At 41.8% G+C, this 25,084-nt stretch overlaps 1 protein-coding gene across 1 annotated transcript in view; it reads left to right on the top strand.

The window, feature by feature from the left end:
• Positions 1 to 25,084, top strand: part of GPR179 (G protein-coupled receptor 179) — a 1,377,357-nt gene that overhangs the window by 921,498 nt on the left and 430,775 nt on the right. Inside the window, exon 5 of the mRNA XM_044055354.1 lies at positions 19,064 to 19,132. Within this exon, the coding sequence (XP_043911289.1) occupies positions 19,064 to 19,132 (69 nt within the window). The remainder of the gene's footprint in view (positions 1 to 19,063; positions 19,133 to 25,084) is intronic.

The raw sequence follows: 25,084 nt of genomic DNA, 5'->3' as shown, positions 1-25,084 counted from the left end.
TGTATGGGAAGTCTATTCCATAGCATGGGCAGTCTCTGGGTTATGAACCTGTCCCTCCAGCATGTTCTGTTGATTGTGGTAATGACGTTGAGGTCTCTGGAGCATGTGGTGTGGAGGAATTGGGATATATTTAGATGTAGCATGCCTAACAAAGCTGGGTCAGACATGGCTTTGTAAGTCAAGCAGAGATCACCTCTAAGTAGGTGATATGAGACAGAGAATAGCTGGATTTTTTTTAGTCTGTCCATATAGGACAAATGTTTAAGGCCTAGGATCCTCTTTGTGAGGTACTTTTGCGGCCTGTCCAGTTGTTGCAGGTGTTTAGTGAGGTACATGCCAAATGGTGCATTGTATTCAATGATTTGCCTAATGAGAGAAGAGTAGAGGGAGACAATGACCTCTTTCTTCCTGGATGCAAACCCCTTAGTAATGAGATGTGCCACATAGAAAGACTTTCTGACCACAGTGGCAATGTGGTGGTCAAAAGAGAGGTTGCTGCTAACCTGTGTTCCCAGATCTCTTATAACGCCTTCTGTGTTCAGTGGACTATTATTTATGTGGTAATTCATGGGAACCGGGTTTTTCCCAAAGGGGATGACGACACATTTTTTGGCATTGAGCTTAAGGCCATGGTTCTGACACCAGTCGTTGGTCTCAGTGAGGCCTTTCTGTAGAATGTCAACATCACTTGGGGAGTTAATAATAGCTCCCAACTTACAATCATCTGTGAACTTTGTCAGCCAGAGTCCCTTCATGTTGGACTGGACTACAGAGAAGAAGATACCAGACAGGAGAGGACCCAGGACCGAACCTTGTGGGCCTCCACTCATGACTGATCGGCAGTCTGACTTTGAGCCAGCTACTTTCACACTGTGGATTCTACCTGTGAGCCAGTTTGCAACCCACCTAGTGATATAGGGGTTGATGCCTAGCTTAGTGAGTTTTTCTATGATTCCTGAGTGGTGAATGGTATCAAAGGCTTTGGCCAGATCAAGGTAGGCTGTATGAACCACCTTGCCTTCATCCACAGCTCTGGTGACTGACTCAAAGAAGTTGACCAAGTTGAGCAGGCATGATCTACCCTTCACAAAACCAAACTGTGTGGGATCCAGAGTTTGGAGATTCCCTATATCCTTGTTTATTAGGTCCATGATGATGTGTTCCATAGTTTGCAAATCAGACTCATCAGGCTAATGAGGCAATAGTTCCCAGGGTCTGTAGTTGCTCCTCCTTTGTGGAGAAGGATGACTGTAGCAGTGTGCCATTAGGTAGGGACAAAGCCTGAGGTGAGGCTGTGATTGAACAGGGCACGAAGGTAGGGTGTCAGTTCACTCAGTAGTTCATGTAGAAGACATCCAGGGATATTGTCAGGTCTCATAGAAGCTGTATTCTTGGCCTTGGACAGTGCTGTTTTAACCTGTGCAGCAGTAGTACTGGGTGCCTGGCAATCTACTGGTATTGTGACTGGTTCCTTGGGGGGGGGGGTAAAGTTGGCAGTGAATCTGTTGGCCAGTATATTGGCTCTGTACCCATGAACTACCACATAAGCGGTAGTCTACTTAACATCGAAAGTGTGATAAGAGACCTTGGGACACAGGTGGACAGTAGTCTCTCCTTTGATAATCACATTGCCACAGTGGTCAGGAAATCCTTCTACATGGCACACCCTCATCACAAAAGGTTTTTCATCCAGAAAAAAAGAGGTCCTTGTTCCCCTCTACTCATCACTCATTAGACCCATTATAGAGTACAACGCCTCTTTTGGTATGTACCTCACAAGACATCTACAACAACTGGAAAGGCCGCAAAAATACCTCACAAAGAGGATTACTGGCCTCAAGCAGATGCCTTACACAGACCGTCTCAAAAAACTCCAGCTTTACTCTGTCGCATATCGCCTACTCAGAGGTGATCTCTGCCTAACATACAAAGCTATGTAAAACCCAGAGCTGTTGGACATGCTCCACTTAAAGAAATCCCAATCCCTCTGAGCTACACACTCTAGGGACCTAAACCTTGTCACCACAATAAACAGAACATGCTGGAGGGATAGATTCCTGTCCCAGAGACTTCCCATACTCTGGAACAGACTACCTATCTATGTCAAACAGAGCTCCTCATTAGCACTCTTCAAGAAAAATCTTGATGATTGGATGGGTAATAGGAAATTCACCCCGGGGATCACTTCTGTGGTTCTGCTTGACAGGGACACAAGAAAATAATTTTCTTGGGTGGTGAAAGCCAGGATACCTTTTTGGCTAGGCGTGTATAGGCCCTAGGGCCAATAGCCTAGTACCAACCTATGAACCTATATCTGCTGGCTCGGTATAGGAGGTACCATTGTGCAGTAGCTCAGAGTAAATCTGAGTATTGCCATGGAGATTCTTTACATAACTATAGAAGGCCTTATGGTTGTCTTTACTGTCTGCTGAAATTCTGTTTTCATAGCTAGCTTTAGAGGATTTGATGAGGGATCTCAGCTTTTTGTTGAGGCTGATAAGGGAATTTTTCCAGTTTTGGAACTTCACCTTATTCTGCATCAGTTTCCTCCATCTGTTATAGAGTTTGTTTATGGCAGGGGACCACCAGATTGGCTTCCTTTTTTTGGACGAGAGTGTCTTGGTTCTGTTGGGTATGGTGAGATCCATGCATTTGTGTACATGCTCGTACAGTGCATTGGTGTATGATGCGGTGGTCATGCAACTGATCTCCATTTGCATGGGTGCCGTGAAGTTAACCACCTCTGTTTTTTGGAGCCCAAAGTTAGTTTTGGAGAAGTTTTTCACAGTGGCTACCTTTGTGGGGAGGGGGGATGTGGATTTCCAAGGTGATTAGTTTGTGGTTATATCTAACCAGGGAGGAGTTGACTATTTAATTATGCTAATTAAAGGGGTGTGGAGGGGTTGCATCATGGCAAGCAGTATAACACAAAATGGTAAGGCTCTGAGCTGCTTATAACTTTATTCTGTAATTCTGGATTTGATTTCATTTGAATACTTTGTGATTAATAACACATTTGACTACAAGTCAGTACTGTTAGCTGGACTAAAAAAAAACTTGTGACCTCTAAACATACATGGTTAATGAACAAATAAAATTAAATAAAAGCTGTTGTGTCACACGTGGACACAGTACACCTGGTAAGGAATGTAGTGTGCAGTGTGATGTGCTAATCTGTTTAGAAGGTTAATAGAGCATTGCCAGCTTACAAAAAGTGAAACTCTCATCTTCTTTTTCTTTTGCTTCCTTTTTTTTCTTGCTTTATTTTGATGCTCCCAGAATCCCCTTTGTTTTCTGCATTTATGGTAGATATTTTGTCCCATCTCCAAAAAAAGTATCTACCTTAAATAAATTAAAGATAATATAATTCTTACTTAATGTGTATATGACTAGACATTTTATGGTCCCCATGATATTTCCTAGTATTATTCCAGTGTTCCTACATTCTTGTATTACACAAACAGGAGTTCAGAAGCAGCTTCATTTCAGGAGGGCTAATCGCACTTTTCACTGATTCTGTTGCTCTTTCCTCAGATGTCTTGTTTACAAAAGATTTACAGCCCCGGCTAAGGCAATGAATAGATGTTCTTCGTGCTTCACTGTTGCAGTCCTGACTTATGGGATTTCCTGCTTTGGAAGCCCTTGGTCAGCCCAAATGTCAGAATAAAAAAACTTCCTCCTGCCTAAGCTGATGGACACCCTACACTGATGTCAGGATGGTTGGCTATAAATGGAACCACCTGACACCAAGGTTTACACTTCATCTACCCTTGCCATAAGGGCCCTCAATTGCCACTTCCATATGATAAAATACCAATAGAGTATTTAAAAAAAATGAAGCAAAAGATTTCCTCCCTGGAGGACAAGAACACCTCCAAGGAATTGCTGGATCCCTGCCATTCCACTTCCTGGGTAGCTAAGCACTCCTTTCACTGCGGATATGATGCCCTAGAGTAGAGGCATCTTCCCAAGCTGCTATCTCTGGCTCAGTCATCAGAAGGCATGCTTGACTTAGGGAACAGACATTACTAGAGCATGTCAGATCTAAACTGCTCGCTGCATCCATGGGTAAGAACTCACTTTTTGGATGAAAGGCTGAGGCTGTGTTAAAAAAGAGGGAGAATAAAGCAAAATCCATGCAAACGGTCAAAGACTTCCTCCAACTCCATCCACCTAGGCTCAGCAGGAATTTTCCCACTAAACACTGGTCCTTTTCCTCCCAATCAAAACCCAGTCAGAGGAAAACCCAAAGGGAAAGTCTTCATAGGCAGCAATAGCACAGGGCAAGGCAGTGATCCTCTGGAACACTCAGGCTGGGGAGTTCTAGGCCACAGAGTCCTAGCAGAGATCAGCAATGGCTCATCCCACACCCAACCCAACCCATTCCACCCTCAACCCCAGACAAGATGGGAGGAACATTATTTATTTAACATTTGTTTACTGGGAAAGTCCAACTTGGAATGAAGCCATTTTCAGCAGAGGCCCGGGGAGAAATGCATCAGTTACATGCCTTTGTAACGTGGGAGGAAACTGGAGTACCTGGCAAAAGCCCACAAGAATGCAGGCATGACATGCAGACTCTGCACAGAAGGCACTGCAGCTGAGAATTGAACTGGAGAACCTCTTTCTGTGAGGCGACAACACTACTGCTGCACCACTGTCCATTAGGCATCCATTAGGAGGAAGACTTTCCCTATTCAAGGAGAACTAGGCCATCTTCACCTCTGACAAGCGGTTTCTGGAAGTAATCTCAAATGGCTACAACCTCACTTTCAAAGAACCATTAAGATACTTAGGCTACCCTATGTGCCACAAAACCAAAGGGCAGTGGTTATTTCTCAGATTTGCAACCTGTGCTCACAGGGCTCTGTGGAATCAGTATCAGACCACCAGATAGGAAAAGGGTTTACCTCCAGGCTATTCCTGGTCCCCAGGAAAGAAGGCTCTTAGCAACATATTCTGGATCTGGATCTGTCCATCCTCAATCAGTCCCTCCTAGTCCCAAAATTAAAAATGCTTACTCTTCAAAAGCTTCTTCCCATGATGACATCTCAGGCTCTAATGCTCACCTTGGACCTTAAAGATGCCTCTTTGCACATCCCTATAGAAGAATCCTTTAGAAGTTTTCTTCACTTCAAAGTAGGTACCAGTCACTTTTAATTCTCTGCACTTGCCTTTGGCTTGTCTACTGCTCCCAGGGTCTTCACCAAATGTCTGGCCCCTGTGATCACCTTCTGCAGAACAACAGGCATCTAAATTTACCCTTATCTGGACAACTGCCTCATTCAGGCCATGAGTCAGTCCAACCTCCTCAAGGATCTGGCCTTCACCCAGACACTACTGTCTTCCCTAGGGTTCACCTCAGCAAATCCAACACAAACCCTTCCACCAGGATAGTTTTCCTGGGGGCTTTGCTGGATTCCTCCCTCCAGAACGCCTTCCTTCCCCCGGCAAGGATTTCTTCTTAACCCAATACTTCCAAGACATTATGCAGAGGCAGTGCCTCTCAGCCAGAGAATTCCACAGAGTGCTGGGCTGCATTGCATCCTGTATACTAATGATCCCTCTGGTTGGGTTCCACATAAGGAAGCTTCAGTGATACCTCAAGAATCTATGGTGCCAGCACTCAGTCCTTGGAGAACAAATCCACCTAATTCACTGCCTCAAGGAGGAATTAGCATGGTGAGCACGAGCATGTGCATAGAACCAGGGTCTCCCCTTCAGGTTCATCCCTGAGGGGCAAACTTTAACCACAGATGCAGCAGACAGAGCCTGGGTAGCCTATTTCCAAGACCTCCTATCCCAGGGAAAATGGGAAGAACCGTTCAGACACAAAAGCACATAAATTGGAAGGAACTGATGACAGTACAAAAGGGCATGGAGGCCTTCAAGGATCGCTGAAAACCAGGGGTTCTACTTACAAAAACAGACAACACAACAGTCATGTACTACATAAACAAAAAAGGGAGCACCCACTCCTACCCTCTTTGCCAGCTGGCAGTGCAGATCTGAGAGACAGATGATGCTATGGGGTTACACCTGATGGCTCAGAAACTTCTAGCAGACTGCCTCAGCATACACTTAATGGAGCCCTATGAGTAGCAGCTACATCAGGAAACATTTCTCAGCATAGTCCAGAAATGGGGATCCCTTCAAATAGACCTCTTTGCCACCAACAAAAATGCTTAGTTAAAAAGATTCAGTTCCAGGAGTAAACTTCACACAACCTGGAAGAGAGATGCCTTCTCCTTCCTCTGAAGCCACCTTGTTTCTTTATCTATTTCCTCCCCTGCCTCTCCTTCCAAGTGTCCTCCTAAAAATCAGGGAAGAAAGACTGAGGGTCATCCTTATATCTTCAGACTGGCCCAGGCAGCACTGGTACCCCCTGCTACTGAGTTTGACCAAAGAAAAACCTTGGCAGTTACCTCAGAGACTGGATCTGCTGACTCAGGCAAAGGGAAAGTTTGTGCACTCCAACCCGGAGACCCCCAAACTCTCTGCCTGGATAATTCATCAAAGTTCTACCCCGAACACTCCCTGAGTAGTCACGTGCTCAATATCCTCAGAGTCTACAAGACCCAGCACTAGGGAAATATACTCTGCCAAGTGGAAAAGAGTCTCTATTTGCTATCAACAGCAAGGCCTCAACCATGTCTCAATGAACATTTCAGCCATTTTAGAGTACTTGGCTATCTTGTGAAGATTTTTTTCGTCTGGTAGTCAGGCTGACTGAGGGCTTCTGAAGCAGGAAATCCCATAAGTCAGGACTGCAACAGTGAATACACTCAAACATCTACATTTATGGTAAGTGTACACAACTGTACTTTCTGTGTAGAAATGGCAGCACAGACTACAGAGAGACAGAGAAAACTGAGATTGCTGGCAACTCTGACAGAATTTTGTTTCATCCTGCAGTATTCTCAAGATACTATATATACATTAACAAAAGGGAACACCATCTTCACACTGTAACCTACCATTTCTGATTCAAAGAGATATGCTAAACCGCTCAACCCTAAACCCATTTCCTGTGTGATTCTGTTGCTAAAATATTAGCAGTAGTGCCAGGCAGAACAAATCACATTACTCTTTCTTAAAGGTACTATTAATACCAAGTTGTAAGCATATATACGACCAAATAACCAAAAATATACCAAATATACACCAAAAAGGACCGTAGCTCACTGCAAATGCTTACTTTCAAAAAAATCACTTTTAATAGAAAACAAATAAAATGAACCCCTGAGGGTTAAAACTATTTTACACACAGGTTAAGCACTTTCATCTGCTAACTGCAGACTTCATCAGAACAGTGAAATGTGTGTAGCTCCCCCCTATATAATACATTTTTAAAAAATTCAAGATCCAATGGGAATGTTCAATCAATCCATTCAAGGATCACTGGAAACCAGGGGTTCTACTTACAAAAACAGACAACACAACAGTCATGTGCTACATAAACAAAAAAGTGACCACCCATTCCTACCCTCTTTGCCAGCTGGCAGTGCAGATCTGAGACAGCTAATGGTATGGGGTTACACCTGATGGCCCAGTACTTTCTGGGGTTCAGAACACTCTAGCAGACTGCCTCAGCATACACTTAATGGAACCCCATAAGTGACAGCTACATCAGAAAACATTTCTCAGCATAGTCCAGAAATGGGGATCCCTTCAAACAGACCTTTTTGCCACCAACGAAAACACTTAGTTAAATATATTCTGTTCCAGGAGCAAACTTCACACAACCTGGAGAAGAGATGACTTCTCCTTCCTCTGGAGCCACCTTGTTTCTCTATCTATTTCCTCCCCTCCCTCTCCTTCCAAGTGTCCTCCTAAAAATCAGGGAAGAAAGACCGAGGGTCATCCTTATATCTCCAGACTGGCCCAGGCAGCACTGGTACCCCCTGCTACTGAGTTTGACCAAAGAAAAACCTTGGCAGTTACCTCAGAGACTGGATCTGCTGACTCAGACAAAGGGAAAGTTTGAGTACCCCAACCTGGAGACCCCCAAACTCTTTGCCTGGATAATTCATCAATATTCTACCCTGAGCACTCCCTGAGTAGTCAGGTGCTTAATATCCTCAGAGTATACAAGACCCAGCACTAGGGAAATATACTCTGCCAAGTGGAAAAGATTCTCTATTTTCTGTCAGCAGCAAGGCCTCAACCATGTCTCAACAAACATTTCAGCCATTTTAGAGTACTTGGCTATCTTGTGAAGATGTTTTTCCTCTGGTAGTCAGGCCGACTGAGGGCTTCTGCAGCAGGAAATCCCATACGTCAGGACTGCAACAGTGAATACACTCAAACATCTACATTTATGGTAAGTGTACACAACTGTACTTTCTGTGTAGAAATGGCAGCACAGACTACAGACAGACAGAGAAAACAGGGATTGCTGGCAACTCTGACAGAATTTTGTTTCATCCTGCAGTATTCTCAAAATACTATATATACATTAGCGAAAGGGAACAAACACCATCTTCACACTGTAACCTACCAGTTCTGATTCAGAGATATGCTGAACTGCTCAACCCTAAACCCCATTTCCTGTGTGATTCGGCTGCTAAAATATTAGCAGTAGTGCCAGACAGAACAAAGCACATTACTCTTTCTTAAAGGTAGTATTACATACCAAGTTGTAAGTAAATATATATGACCAAATAACCAAAATATACCAAATATACACTAAAAAGGATCGTAGCTCACTGCAAATGCTTACTTTTAAAAAATCACTTTTAATAGAAAACAAATAAAAACAAACCCCTGAGGGTTAAAACTATTTTACACACAGGTTAAGCGCTTTCATCTGCTAACTGCAGACTTCATCAGAACAGTGAAATATGTGTAGCTGCCCCTATATAATCCATTTTTAAAAAAGTCAAGATCCAATGGGAATGTTCAATCAATTAACCTTCTCATGAATAAAGCATAACCTTATGAGTATTCATTAATTCTGCTCATTTAACCTGCACAGTTTTGTATTACACCCTGTAACCATACAGTTTCTAAGTGTGCCTGTAAGACAATCACATATGCGTATGTATATCACATATAGGTGTAAACATACATTATATAACATATAGAAATGTTAATTTATTCTGTGGTAAAAAATGTACTTCTTTAGAACACAATACTACACTTTTGTTATATAGTATAAGCACATTTGTTTTACAAAACATATATGACATATAAAAATGCTCATTTGTGCTGTGTTAAAAAATATACACATCTTTAACACTCAACATTGCACTTTGTTATTTAAACATTAGTGTTGTTGCCTCACAGCAAGAGGTTCTCCCGTTCGATTCTCGGCTGGAGTGCGGGAAGTGCCTTCTGTGTGGAGTCTGCATGTCCTCCCCGTGGTAGGGTGGGTGTTTGAAAGACATGCGTAAATGGGCGTGCCTTCATTGAAGGTTGGACATCAAACTGGCACTTGGGCGGTCGTGAAAATCTACTGCCAATAATTAGCAGACTGGCGTTTCGCTGTGGCGACCCCTAACTGGGAAAAGCCGAAAGACAAACAACATCCTGACATGTTGCACATCCTTTCTTATTGTACGAGCTTTCTCTTTTTATTTTTCTTTTCACTTGTTTCTAACTTTATTCTGTGCGTACATATACCCTACTACAACATGCCATTCATATCCTTGCATCCAAGACTGGTTTAGTGGGAATATAGTCATTCAACCCAGGTTCTTTAGTTGCATTTAACCTGAGTTGCCATTTGACCTCTTTTTCTGCTAATTTGACCTTAAAATTTCCTCCCCTTAAATCCACCTTTACCTGGTCTAAAATCCCAAATTTGAACACATGGCTTACATCATATCTAAATATGTGTCTACACAAAGCATTGTTTTTATCTTTGTTCCTTATATAGTAGGTATGATCATATATCCTGTTCCTCAATTGTCTGTCCATCTTGCCCACATAATAACTCGGACATGCCATACACTTGGCCAAGTATATGACATGTTGGGATAAACAACTCCCTTTCTTAAACCTTACTCTAGTGTGGTTGATGCCCCCTAATGTAATTGATTTCTCTTCTATAATCTCCTTACACTGCTGACACTGCCCACATTTTTAGTGTACCCATCTCCAGTGTCACGTTTTGTTCTACCTTTCACTCTTTCAAACCTATTCTTTAGGTTAGACCCAGTCTTGTAAACATACATAGGCCCTGCACCCACTTTACTGTAAACCACGTTGTCACTCCTTAGAATGTTCCAGTTTTGTCTCGTTATTTTCTTTATCTCCTCAGCGTATGGACTGTACTCCGCAACACAAGCCCTACGGTATGAATTGTCCTTCTCATTCTCATGTTCTCCCCTGTATTTCTCAACCCAATGCCAAGAAGTGGTTTGTATTTTCCTCCCATTCTCCCAGTGGATATTGAGTGACATCATCAATTAAATATTCTGGGTAACCCCTTTCCCCAAATAATGTTCCTATGTATTCTAACTCTTTCTTCATTTCATTGAAATCAGATGTCATTCTCGCAGCTCTTATGTTTTGACCCTTAATGATGCTGTTTTTCTGACTTAGGTTTATAGGTTCATAGATAGGTACTAGGCTATCTGCCTGAAGGCATTTATAAGCCTAGCCAGAATGTGTTGGCTTTCGCCGCCCCCTTAGATTAGCTTCCTGTGCCTCTGTCCAGCAGTGATCCCCAGGGGAAACTTTCTGTTTCCCATCCACTCGTCAAGGTTTCTCTTGAAGAGTGCTAGGGAGGAGCTCTGCCTAATGTAGATTGGGATCTTGTTCCAAAGCATGGGAACTCTCTGGGACAGGAATCTATCCCTCCAGCACGTCCTATTTATTGTTGTGGTGAGGTTTAGATCCCTAGAGCATGTGGCTCGAGGGGATAAGGTTTTCTTTAGGTGGAGCATGTCCATCAATTCTGGGTTGGACATGGCCTTGTATGTCAGGCAGAGATCACCTCTGAGTAGGCGGTATGCAACCGAGTAAAGCTGGAGTTTCTTCAGTCGAGCTGCATAGGGCATCTGTTTGAGGCCAGTGATCCTCTTGGTGAGGTACTTCTGTGGTCTTTCCAGCTGTTGCAGGTGTCTTGTAAGGTATCCCAAATGGGGCGTTGTACTCTATGATGGGTCTGATGAGTGATGAGTAGAGGGGCACAATGACCTATTTTGATCTGGATGCGAACCCTTTTGTGATTAGGTGGGCCACGTAGAAGGATTTTCTAACCACTTTGCATTGTGATTATCAAAGGTGAGATTACTATCTACTTAGGTCCCCAGATCCCTTATTATGTCTTCCGTATTTAGGGCACTACCACCTATGTGGTAGTTTGTGGGTACTTTGTTTTTTACAAAGGGGATGACTATGCACTTTTTGGCATTTAGCTTGAGGCCATGATTTTGACACCAGGTATCCGTCTCAGTGATACCCTTTTGGAGGATGTCTGTGTCAGCCGGAGAGTCAGTTATAACCCCTAGTTTGTAGTCATCTGCGAACTTAGTCAACCATAGTCCTCCTGCACTTGCCTGTACCTCTGAGAAGTATATGCTGAACAGGAGGGGTCCTAGGAATGAGCCCTGGGGAACGCCACTTGTAACCGATTTAGAGTCGGACATAGCTCCCACAATTCTCACCATGTGGGTTTGGTCCGTGAGCCAGTTGGCAACCCATCTTGTGATGTAGGGCTTTATGTTCAGGCTGGTAAGCTTGTCTATAATACCAGAATGGGGAATGGTGTTGAAGGCCTTAGCAAGGTCTAGGTAGGCTGTGGGTACCACCTTTCCCTTGTCTCTAGCCTTGGTAACTGTCTCAAAGAAGTCCACCAGGTTTAGGAGGCATGATCTGCCCTTAACAAAGCCAAACTGGGTAGGGTCCAGTGTTTGGAGGTTCCCAATGTCTCTGTTAATGAGTTCCATGATGATGCACTCCATAGCCTTGCAGACCAAGCTAGTCAGGCTTATAGGGTGATAGTTCCCGGGGTCTGTTGTGGCTCCACTTTGTGGAGTGGAGTAACCATTGCTGTGTGCCACTCTCTGGGTACATAGCCTGTGGAGAGGCTGAGTTTGAGCAGTGTGTTTAGGTGAGGGGTTAGTTCATCTTTGAGCTCATGTAGGACACAGCCTGGGACACCATCCGGTCCCACTGATGCTGTGCTTTTGGCTTTGGAGAGGGCAGTTTTAACCTGAGTGTCTGTGATTTCAGGGACTCTACATTCTTCTGGTATTGTTATGGACCCTTTTGGGGGTGAGAGGGGGGTGAAGTTTGCGCTGAACCTGTCTGCCAGGATGTTGGCGATATCAGTCGGTTCAGTGTATTTTGTGCCATTGTGCACAAACTCTGAACAGATCTGAGAATTGCCACTTAGATTCTTGACATAGCTAAAGAATGCCTTGTGGTTATCTTTGGAGTCCTTGGCAATTTTTCTTTCAAAGCTCACCTTGGATGATTTTATGAGGGATCGTAGTTTCTTGCTGATACTGATCAGGGATGTCTTCCCTTCTTGGGATTTTACTCTCTTCTGTACTAGTTTCCTCCTTCTATTGTATAGCTTGTTTATGGCAGGAGTCCACCAGACTGGTTTCCTTTTCTTGGAGGAGTGAGTCCTGGTTTTGCTTGGGATGGCATGATCCATGCATTCTTGTAGGTGCCCGTAGAATGCATTAGTAAAGAATTTTGCAGCTTGGATAGTGTTATCCTTCAGCATGGGGGCTTTGAAACTTTCCACCTCAGTCTTAAGCAACGTGAAGTTTGCTTTTGAAAAATTTTTCATGGTGGTTTCCTTGTCCGGGGGGGTGGGAGCGAAATGTGGCTATCCAAAGTGATTTGTTTATGGTCATATCTAACCAACAAGGGGTTGACCTCCAGTGTGGAACACCAGTTGCCCATGTTGGTGATAACCAGGTCCAATATTTTGTCACCTCTGGTGGGAGTGTTGACCAGCTGAACCAGGGTGTTTGAGTTTATAAATTCTAGGAAATGTTGGGCAAGGGAGTTAGTACTTGAGTAGTTCTCCCAGTTAATATTTGGGTAATTGAAATCACCCAATATTAGGGTGTTTGGTAGGACCTTTATGTTTCCCAATGTTTCCAGAAACACAAAATGGGGGTCCTTGGACATGGTGGGTGATCTGTAGCAAGCTACAATTTGAATTGCAGTTTTGCCCATTGTTAGTTGCACGTGGATGATCTCTGAAGCATCGTGCTGTGCCACTAACCTGGAGGTGTGGGTATCCTTTTTTTTCACTAAATATTTTTTTTTATTATTTCAAATAAGATGTCTTAAACATTACATGAAAAAAAGATAAATAACATATTTACAATTCTAAAGGTGTGGGTATCCTTGATGAATACGGATACGCCCCTGCCTTTTGTATTTCAGTTTGGGTTCTGTGGCCTGGTAGTGCTGGGGTGCTCTCTGGAGCCTTAAACCAGGTTTCTGTTACTGCACATATATCGATTTTCTCCATACTGAGGAGTGCCTCAAGTGCATGCATTTTGAGGTTTAGACTTCTAGCACTGAGTAGCATTACCCTCAGTTTTTTGTTACTTGTGCTATTTATGGTGGTGGGTTTGTCTTTTGAGCCTTGCCTAAAAAAGGCACTATGGGGTTGGCAAGAGCCTTAGCCAGTATTCAAAAACCTAAGGGTGACAGGTGCAAGCCATCTCTAGCGAAGCAGCGTGGCTTATTGAGCATGTCATCCCAGGTGGACAGACACTGGATCCTTGCTGGGTGACAACTAGTGTATTCTAAATATGAGTTACGAAAGGTTTCTTTTCTATATATTCTGGATTTAAATCCTGCTGTCCCATTCGAAACAAAAGTGTTTAAATATGCTATTCCTGTCATGCTACTACTATGGGTGAATTTTAAATAACTACTGATGTCATTCAAATACTTCACAAATGCATCTACTTCACTTGTTGTACCATCCCATAAAATAAAAATACCATCCAAAAACCTAGTGTAGCATATTCACTTACTAGTATATTGACTATACTATATACTAGTATATACTGTATAGTAGTATATAGCCAACTTCATGCTACTCAAGTCACAAGTGACAAACTTCATGACACCCATGCAGACGGGAACTGAAAGTTCGACTGCTGAGTCCTACACTAAGGCACTGTACGAGCACATCCACTCGTGCATGAATCATGCCATCCCAAATAGAACCAAGACACTCTCCTCCAAAAAAGGAAGCCAATCTGGTGGTCCCTTGCCATAAACAAACTTTACAACAAAAAGGAAGAAACTGTTGCAGAAAAGAGGAAAATCCCAGGATGTAAAAAACCCCCTTACCAGCCTCAGTAAGAAGCTGAGATCCCTCATAAAATCCTCCAAAGCTAGTTACGAAAATAAAATTGCCAAAGATTCCAAAGACAACCACAAGGCATTCTACAGCTATGTCAAGAATCTAAATGCTCAGATCTGCTCTAAGCTACAACAGAATGGCATTAAATATACTGATCCCAAGGATATTGCCAGTATCATGGCAGATCGATTCAGTGCAAACTTCACCCCCCTCTCACTCCCTAAAGGGCCCATCTCAGTACCAAAAGATTGCCAAATTCCAGTAATAATGGCCACACAGGTAAAAAAACGCACTCTCCAAAGCTATGAATACAGCATCCATGGGACCAGTTGACATCTCAGGCTGTGTACTACATGAACTACAAAATGAACTGGCAACTCACCTAAGTGTTATGTTTAATCATAGCCTCACCTCAGGCTTCATGCCCACTGAGTGGCACACAGCTACAGTTATCCCACTCCACAAGTGGGATCCACCTTGGATCCCGGGAACTACCGCCCCATCAGTCTGACGAGCCTCATCTGCAAGGCCATGGAATGCATTATCATGGAACTTATAAACAAAGACATTGGCAACCTTCAAACACTGGACCCCATGCAGTTTGGGCTCATGAAGGGCCGATCTTGTCTCCTGAACCTGATTGACTTCTTCGAATCAGTCTCCAGAGCCGTGGACAAGGGTAAGGTGGTTCACACAGCCTATCTGGACCTCGCCAAGGCCTCCAACATTATCCCCATTCTGGAAGCATAGATAAACTTACTAAGCTGGGCAACTCGATGGGTTGCCAACTGGCTTACTGCCAGAACCCACATTGTAAAAGTAGCAGACTCCAAATCCATCTCCAGATAAGTGACAAGTGGAGTACCTCAGAGTTCAGTCCTAGGACCGCTCTTGTTTGTCATCTACTTCTCTGAAGTATAGGCCAACAGTAAGGGACTCTGGCTAACAAAGTTTGTAGATGACTGCAAACTGGGAGCCATTATTAAATCCCCAAATGATGTGGATATTCTACAAAAGGGCCTTACAGGAACAGATGCTTGGTGCCAGAGCCATGGACTCAAGCTCAATGCCAAGAAATAGGCCAGTTACAAGAAATGTACAGTTATTCCCTTTGGGAAAATAAAATGTACCCGTGAGTTACCACATAGGTGGCAGTACACTAAACACTGAAAGTGTGATAAGATACTTATGGACACAGCTGGACAGTGGTGTCACCTTCAATAACCACATTGCCACAACAGTCAGGAAATCCTTCTATGTGGCACACCTCATCACTAAGGGCTTTTCATCCAAAAAAAAGGAGGTCATTGTCCCACTGTACTCATCCCTCATTAGACCCATTATAGAATGCAACACCCCGTTTGGTATGTACCTCTAAAGACATCTGCAACAGCTGGAAAGGCCACAGAAATACCTCACTAAAAGAATCACAGGCCTAAAGCAGATGCCCATTGCTGACCGTCTTAAAAAACTCCACCTATACTCTGTCGCATATCGTCTATTCAGAGGCAGTCTCTGCTTAACATACAAGGCCATGTCAAACCCAGAACTGTTGGACATGCTACACTTAAAGAAATCCCAATCCCTCAGAGACACATGCTCCAGGGGTCTAAACCTTGTCATCACAATGAACAAAACATACTAGAGGGATAGGTTCCTGACCCGGAGACTCCCCAGACTCTGGAATAGACTGCCCATACATGTCAAGCAGAGCACCTCTTTGGCCCTCTTCAAAAGGAACCTTGATGATTGGATGAGAGACATGAAATTCACCCCAGGGATCATGTCAGTCATCCTGCTAGACAAGGGTCCAGGGAAGTATATACTGTGGGAAGAAATAGCTAGGGAATTGTTATGGCTAGGCTTGTGTAGGCCCTAGGGTCGATAGCCTAGTATCAACCAATGACTGTCCAAAATATGTTCACTTTCCCAGTCTAGTAATACCATATTTGCATATATGGGGGTGCACACCACCCCCATGGCTACCCCACCTTTTTGTCTGTAGTATTCACCTTCGACCTAGATGTAATTAAAATCCTGTATAATAGACATAAACTCACAAATTAAACTAGTCTTTTCCCACTTAAAGTTCATATACTTCTGAATACTGTCACTAAATGTTTCTAGTCCTTCTTCTTTTGGGATGCAGGAGAACAAATCCACCACATCAATGGTTACAAACACTAACCCTTCCTTCCAAAGTTCCAGTTTTAACCTTCCCAAAAACCATGAGTCTTTCACTCTATCATATATTGGTTTTAACCATCCAGCTATTACTTTCTGAAATGGGAATGTCTTAGACCTACTACCAGAAATAATGGGCCTATAAGGGGGATCTACAACACTTTTATGGATCTTTGGGATCCCTACTATGGTGGCAAGTATTGGATGTTCCACTCTCAAAAAATTGTACAAATTCATGTCTATCCTGTTGTCCTAAAGGAACTCTTCTAGATATAAATCAATCCTTCTATGTCCGATGTTTACTTCATTGATAGAAGATACCATGCACTTACTATCATTATATAGTATTTCAAATATTTTGTTGTTATAATCCTGTGTTTCTACTAGTACTACGCCCCCCCCCCCCCTTTATCGGGTTTCATAACTCCGATGTCAGGCTCTTAACATATTTCATTTAATAATTTGTTTTCCTCCCTACTTACATTGTATCTTCTCTTTCCTTTCATACACTTCTCTTGTAGCTTATAGATTTCCTCTGTGACCAACCTCTCATATGTAACTAATGTAGGATGTAAAGGGGGTGTATATTTACTTTTTTTCTTAAATACATTCGCCTGTACACTTCTTTGGTTGTCCTAAAAGTGTATGGCCAAATTTCATTTCCTCAAGTACAATTTAAACTCCAATAAGGTGTCTACTACATTGAATTTTTCATAAGGGGCATATTTCATGCCTTTTGTAAATAACATGAAGTGGGTTTTCACTAGCTTTGTGTGTGATTATATATATTAAATTGCCCGACATTGTGCTGCTTTATCTCCACTTCGTTGCCTCGTTTCTCCATCCTTCCTTCCCCTGCCAATGGTACACCCCCTTCTGATCTCCCCTCTTCCCTGCATGCATGTTGTTCTTGTTTGACTTTTGGCTTTTTCCCGGTAAGGGGTCGCCACAGCGGAACTCCGGTCCGCTAATGATTGGCAGTCATTTTTTTACGAAACGCCGAGGTGCCAGCTCGACACCCAACCTTCAACGAAGGCACGCCCATTTACGCACGCATGTCTTTCGAATGATACTCAACCGCGGGGAGGACGGGTAATATTTCCTACCTCTACCATAAGTACTATTATGTGCTCTGTCTTCCTTCTTTCATGTATAAGCCATTTGTTTATCATACTGTTCAATATCTCTTTGTAATTTACGACACTTCTTATTAAAAATTTTCTTACTCTTATCATCTACAAAGTCATATTGCTTCACATATAATTTTTCCCACTGGTTAAATAACATATCTTTCTATATTTTTTCATTCAATTGTTCAACATCCTTTAGCAAATGACATAGCTTGTCGTCATTACATTTAATTAAAAACTCCATACATTTAAAACCAAAACTGTCAAACAACAAATTACATTCTTTTTTATTTTCTGCATTTAATTCCATTCCCATTGGTATCTTAAAAAAATCGAAGCCCCATAGGCGCAATGTTTAACTCAAGGCATCTACTCAAGTATGCATTATCCATTTGTAACCCTCGAATAACCCCCAGCTGTTTCCCAAAGTCATGTATCAAGTCTTTCAAAGTCTTTTTATCACTTTCTTGATGTTTGTCAACACAATTGTCCATAGGGCTCAGTTTCTCTTTGTTAAAAGTAAACTGTTGCCCTAAATATGATTCCAACCCTGCACCACATAATACATTAATATTTCTTTTACTAGGAGTTGCCTGTTCTTTCTTAAAGCTATTTACTAGGTTTGCAGTCCAGGGGATCATCAAAGAGCCTAGTTCAAACTCCTAGTTGACTCTGAACAGTGTCTAGTTAAGTGATTTGCTCAAGGTCACACAGCAGGCAAATGAGAGTTTGGGGAATCAAACCCTGTACCATACGAACTACTCTGCACCAACTGCCAGACAAAAGTGAAATCTTAAATGTGGCACGATAGCTATACCGAGTTGTAGCAACATAACTCTTCTATGAAACATTAAGAGAAGCCACATTCTTCCAACCTCTCATCATAGTGTCTATGAAAGTAAAAGTCATTATATTATTTAATAAACAAAACAAACTTTGCTACAAATGAAATTCAATATAAATAAAACAGATCTACATCATCTCCTCCCAAGATGCTCCAGTAAACAAGTCATTATAAGTCAGTGTGCATTTCCTTATGAAAGTCATTTGGTTATCACTTCTGAACAGATATTTGAAAACAAAGCTTGCTTCCAAATACATTCTACCAGGATGCAATGGGTAATCCTACAGGATACTTAGCATTATAAAATAACCACACAGATGCAACATGAATAAAAAAACAGGCACATATGATAATCTGAGATGGTTCATCTGTCTTTGTACAGCTTCAGTGTTTTGATTTCTATCAGTCAATGATTTTGCAGAAATAAATATTCTCCGTACCATGTGGGCCTTAAAAAAATGCATTGCTTTGAAAGAGGAAATGTTACATGATGTTATTTATATCTTACTATTTAGCAAACTCAGCAGGGATGCAAACCAACTGAGTCTGATTTCTGATAAAATTATTACTAGAACTATCCCTAAAACTCTATTTTTTTCTTTGCAACAGAGAATTCGTTCCTCGGGATTGGTGCTTCTGGAAACCATACTGTTTGGCTCATTGCTTCTGTATTTCCCGGTAAGTACTCTGCTAACAGTACTGTCAATGAAAACAGAAAGATCTGAAAATGTACAAACCTTGCTGCAAAGGAAAGGTGGTGAATGACTGAGAGACTGCCAAACTACAATCTATTTTATACTTAAATGCATAATGAGGTAAAAGTGTTTAAGTTCATAATTATATAAATAGTGGAGACGAATGGATAAACAAATCCCATCACTCCATTTTTTGTGCATGAACTAATGTCTTTTCCCAGGTTCATTTTGTTCTAACCTGAGCTATATGAGATTGCTGGAGGGAGGGATGGAACAGAATACCAAAATTTTCAAGGTCCTATATCCAGAGTAAGTATTAACCAAAACTTAACATTATTGCAAATCTCTTTCGCAACACAGTAACAGGAACTGGAGCTCAGAAGGAGTTCAAGTCTGCTGCTTCTGAAATAATGTGTAACAATGATCTGGTGCATGAAGTAACTGTGAATTGATTTTATGGACTTCTATGTATGCATGCTTTGTGATTTAGAAGTTCTACTTACTTTACTTTCACTTGTTTTAGTCCTGTCCTCATCTACAGGAGTCAGACTGGTTCTATCCACTTCCTCCTTCTCCAAGACATGTATACTAAATATGTAGAACTTTCATAAAAACTATACAGGATAAAATGAATGGCTAACAAGAAAATACAGATGGAAAAGTAGTTTGCAGAAAGGCTGAGCTTATGCAGAAGTAGACTTAAGTTCATCAATTTACTCAAGAATTCAAGCCCATATAAAATATTAAGATTATTTTCAAAAGAAAACAATTTCATATCATGTGCTAAAATTTATTGTATAAGAGTTTCCACGCTGATCATCAAACTACGAATCCTTTCTTAAATTGTAACAAGGTAGTTTGGTACCTGGGGTGACACACTTATTTTATGCACCCTTTGTTCAGCTTCAAGCCCCATCTTGGTCGTGCCCATTGACACAATTTCCAAGAAATGTATTTATGTCTTTGGGACTTTATTATTAGATGCCAGCTGCATTAGTGTATGACTTTCAAAAGGGATCATGCCAGACTGACAAGAGAGATCTGCCCATGGCTGCAGTTGATCAGTCACTGCCCCCCCGACACACACACACACACACACACACACACACACACGCACACACACACACACACACAGACACACACAAACAATTTCACACTCTTGTTTCTTGTCTCACTGAAAAAAAGTATACATAAAACTAATAACATAGTAGATAAAGATATACCCATGTATACTGTGCTTTTTACTCAGCTGAGTACCCTTTTTTCTGAATATATATAAGAAACGGGTGGCCTAATGGTTAAGGTATTTGCCTTACAAACACAAGGTGCAGGGTTTGAGTCTCACAGGGGATAATTGGCTAAGCTTAAAATGGCTTGCAAGGGCAGTTAGCTTAGTACTAACCTATGAACCAATGAAACACAGAATATTAAATTCAGACTATGTCTACAGTACTCTGAACTAATGCCTGTGAGAGATATATTTATAAAACTTGCTCAGATATAGCATTTGTCATCTAAAAACAATGAGCCCAATTGCAAAAGACTTCTTCTCTGCGTAAGTAAGTCACTTACATGGAGAACAAATCTTTAGGGATCAAGGGAGGTTTACACCTTAGTAAATCACTTGCACTGAGAGCAAGTCTTTTCAAATCTGGCCCAATGTGTTTAAAGTTATAGGGGCAATGCATTTAATAAATGTTTAGGGATAGCATTTGGATGAACCTAGAGATATTTTTTTTATTTTTTGCCCTGCTTTTAACTGCTAGTAATACCTCTCCCTCCCCCTCCAAAGCCCCTCTCTATTATAGCTTATTTTAACCATACAGCACTGGGTTTGCTTCAAGTAAATTTACTTATGTAACTTGAGGCCAGTGTCCTTCTGCAAGCTTACTTCTGCTCATATTTTATTTCTTTTTATTTTATTTCTGGTGACTATACTTTTAGAACCTTATATCCTTGCCTCTCAAGCTAGTTATTCACTATCTTTTTCTGATTGTTTCTATGACTTCATCTTGATGAGGGTGCTAGCCCCGCTCCGTTCACCCTCACTACGCTTGGGCTCACTTTGCTCCCCTACCCTACCCACATTCCCACCTACCCCATTACAATTACCTTTATACCTAACTATCCCTCCCCTTCCTGTCCCACTAGCCACTACAATTCCACTTCCTACCTATTGCCACAACCACCTTACTAATCTGTCAATCTTGTCAACACCATTTCCACTATACCACTGTCTCTACCTACTCTATCTGACCATATTTTATTCCAACATGTATTATTTTCTAATATCTTCTACACTACTCCTTATTGTCTCTATCTCCACCTCTTACCATTCCAGTCTCTTTGACCCACTCCTATGTTCACCATCTTCTCACTCATACAACATATGTCCAAATACTTCATCTTTTACTATCTCCCCTAATCTCTTTACTACCTCTACCTCAAGTCTATATAAACTATCCATAATACAGGTTTTTAAACTTTCCCACAAAGCTAAGTCAAAACTATACAAACACCATCTAGCATCTACTACACACTCTCTCCTCACTAAAAACCTACTTTGTTCTGGAGATATCCATCTCATCCTTGGCCCCTCTTCTCTCCCCAAAACTACATCTACACTGCCTCTATCTTACTCCTCTAACAGCCACCAACCCCAGTCACAACAATCATCTCCATCCAAATACTTAACTATTTACTCATTGAGTATTCAGAGTCTAGCAAATAAAGTCACTGAGCTGCACTCATGGATAGCTCTCAATACCCCTTACATCCTCTCCCTATCTGAAACCTGGCTCAAGCCACATATCTCAAATAGTGAAATACTCCCACCAGGTTATAATATCTTTTGATCTGATAGACCTGTAAAAAAGGTGGTGGCATGGCCATCCTCTACTCAAACAACCTTAACCTCTCACCATACCCTTCCCCAATTCCTGACTTCCTCCCAGCTGAAATCATCATCCTTAACTGCCACCTGAATCCCCACAAAAAAACTTGCAATTGCCTCTATCTACCTTCCTCCTGGTAACAATCTGCCCATTCTTGAAAACATCATATCCTGGTTCTCCCACAACATGCCATATGAGACACTTATCCTTGGTGATGTCAACACAACTGACTCCCCCCAACTCAGTATCCACCTACACAGCTTCCACCAACTTATAACATCTCCCACTCGCGCCCATAAAAATCTCACTTCCAGCTCCATCATAGACTGGATCCTTACCAATTCTCTCCACCAATACCATAATCCCACCACCTTACCTGACTCCCTCAGTGATCATCTCCCTACCACCATCTTAAGACACTACTCCCATATTCCTGAACCCCACCTTATCAAAGACTGTCGAAAACTATCGACTTTCAATTTATCCCAATTTAACTCCATTCTCCACAACATAGATTGGTCCATCCTAAAACACCTCCCCCTAAACGATGCTGTAAGCACTTTCAATAGCATCTTCATAAATACTCTAAACTCCTTAACTCCCTCTAGGAAGATCATAGTAAAATCAAATCATTCTCCCTGGCTCTCCAATGAGACTAGGTCCCTTATGAAACAAAAAAATTGTGCTCAGAAAACCTGGACTGAAACTAAACAACCACCTTTTCTTCAAAAATACAGGCAACTGAGGAACCTTGCAAAAAACATACAACTAATGACAAAAAGTTATACTATAGCTCTGCTCAGCTTAACAAATCCAATCCTCGAAAATTTTGGTCAACTCTCAACAACATCCTCTATCCTGGAAAGCCTTCTAATCCCTCCCCATACCCTAACTCTCAGGAAACAGCTACCCTCCTGAATAAACACTTTATCTCTTCCATCCAAAATCTGGTAACCTCTAAGCCAAACTCTACTTCGACACCCACCCCTCCAAGTCCCACTAACACAACTTTGTTTTCTTTTGAGCCAGTTCCCATTACTTACATCAAATCTCTACTACTCAAGCTAAAACCTTGCTCTCCTTCCACTGACAATCTGTCTCCTACATTCCTCAAACTTGCTGCTGACTCAATTGCCTATCCTATATCTATACTAATTAATCGATCAATTTATTCTGGAATCAACTTTCCCCACCCTTTGGAAATCTTTCTTCAGTATCCCTCTTCATAAAGGTGGAAACTCCACTGACCCCACAAACTACCGACCCATTGCCATTCTGTCCCCCCTCTCCAAGATATTAGAAAAATGTATCCACTCAAGCTTCTCAATCACCTCCTCACACACCACTTACTTACCCCTACTCAACATGGATTTCGTCCTCACCACAGCACCACCACTGTCCTTCTCTCCTTCACTCATATCATTGCAGAGGCCCTAGACAACAATAAACTAATTTCATGTCTCTTCCTAGATCTCTCCAAAGCCTTCGATACTGTCTCTCATCCTCTACTACTATCCAAACTTGCAAATCTCCACCTATCCCCCTCCGCACTTGCCTGGTTTAATAGTTACCTATCTGGCAGGGAACAATCTGTCAAATGGCTCTCATCCGCCTCATGTTTCCTTCCCATCTCCACTGGTGTTCCCCAAGGCTCCATCTTGGGACCCCTTTTGTTTAACATCTTCACCAATGATCTTTACACCTCATGCAAAGAATCCTCCCTTATTCAGTATGCTGATGACTCCACACTTATATCCATCTCAAATAACATTCCTGAACTACACTCCCTGACCCAACAGGCCCTACTATCCACTGAACAATGGCTGTCTCACAACCTATTGATCCTAAATCCCAAAAAGACCAAACTCCTACTTTTCCTTCCCCATACTCTTTCTCATCACAAAACCTCCTTTTTTATTACATCATCTAACAATACAACTATCCAACCTGACACCCACACAAAACTCCTAGGGGTCATTATCGATGACAAACTAAAGTTCAACCTACACATACTCCAATGTATGAAAAAAACAAACCAGAAACTAGGTCTGCTATATCAGAACAAAAAATTGCTAACCCCTGGATCTAGACTTACCCTGGGCCAGACACTCCTCCTCCCCTCCCTCTTATATGCTGCCCCAGTTCTTACCAATATCCAGGCCTCCACTCTAAACAAACTCCAACAGACTTACCATAAAATAGCCAGATCCATTACTAACTCCCCATACAACTCACACCACTGCATTTCTTTAAACTATGTTCAATGCTTGAACTTCCCCAATTTCTGCTATCTTATCAATTTCATATGCTACACTCTATTCTTTATAAACCCTCCTTCTGTCCATCTCTATCTTCCTTAGTCTCCATCTACATCCCATCCCGGACCCTCCGTACTTCTAACCAACAATTACTTGATATCTACCACCCAAAAAGGTCAGTAGGCAAACTACTCTACAAACACTCCCTTGCCCATGCTTGGAACAAACTTCCCCTTGACTTACGTTCAGTCTCCCACACCTCACACTTTAAAAATTAACTAAAAGCTTATTTTCTCAATTACAGAACCTGCCCTTGCCATGACCCTACCTAGCCTTCCTTCCCTTTATGTACCCTCAAAAGGACTATACTTAGTACCTCATTACACCTCTCTCTCCAATGTGTTTGCTATGCATTTGCATAATTTTATACAAACAAAAATTTGTTATTGTTGACCTATTGAACTATATCAATGTAAAATTGTTACTTAGCTTCTTTTTAATGCAACTTTAACTTTATGCATGTAACCCAACATATGTGAATCTTTTTGCTATAACTGCTATTATATCAGTATTGTTTAAAATTGTATTTGTTTAAAATGTACTACTGGAACTTTTCTCCTCGGGTCTCCACTGAAAATGGGCCACAAGCCCAGCTGGACAAACCCGGTTAACAAATGCCAATAAATAAATAAATAAATAAATAAATAAATAATGTTTGTCTAGGAACATTTGGAAAATGTATAGATACTTTAAAGTTTGGGGTGGTGTGAGAGTTCAACATTA

Source organism: Protopterus annectens, chromosome 13.part0, assembly GCF_019279795.1.
Source record: "Protopterus annectens isolate FY-2018-M chromosome 13.part0, PAN1.0, whole genome shotgun sequence".
Taxonomy (NCBI): Eukaryota; Metazoa; Chordata; order Ceratodontiformes; family Protopteridae; genus Protopterus; species Protopterus annectens.
The sequence above is the reverse complement of the archived record's forward strand: the minus strand, read 5'-3'. Positions and strand labels throughout refer to the sequence as shown.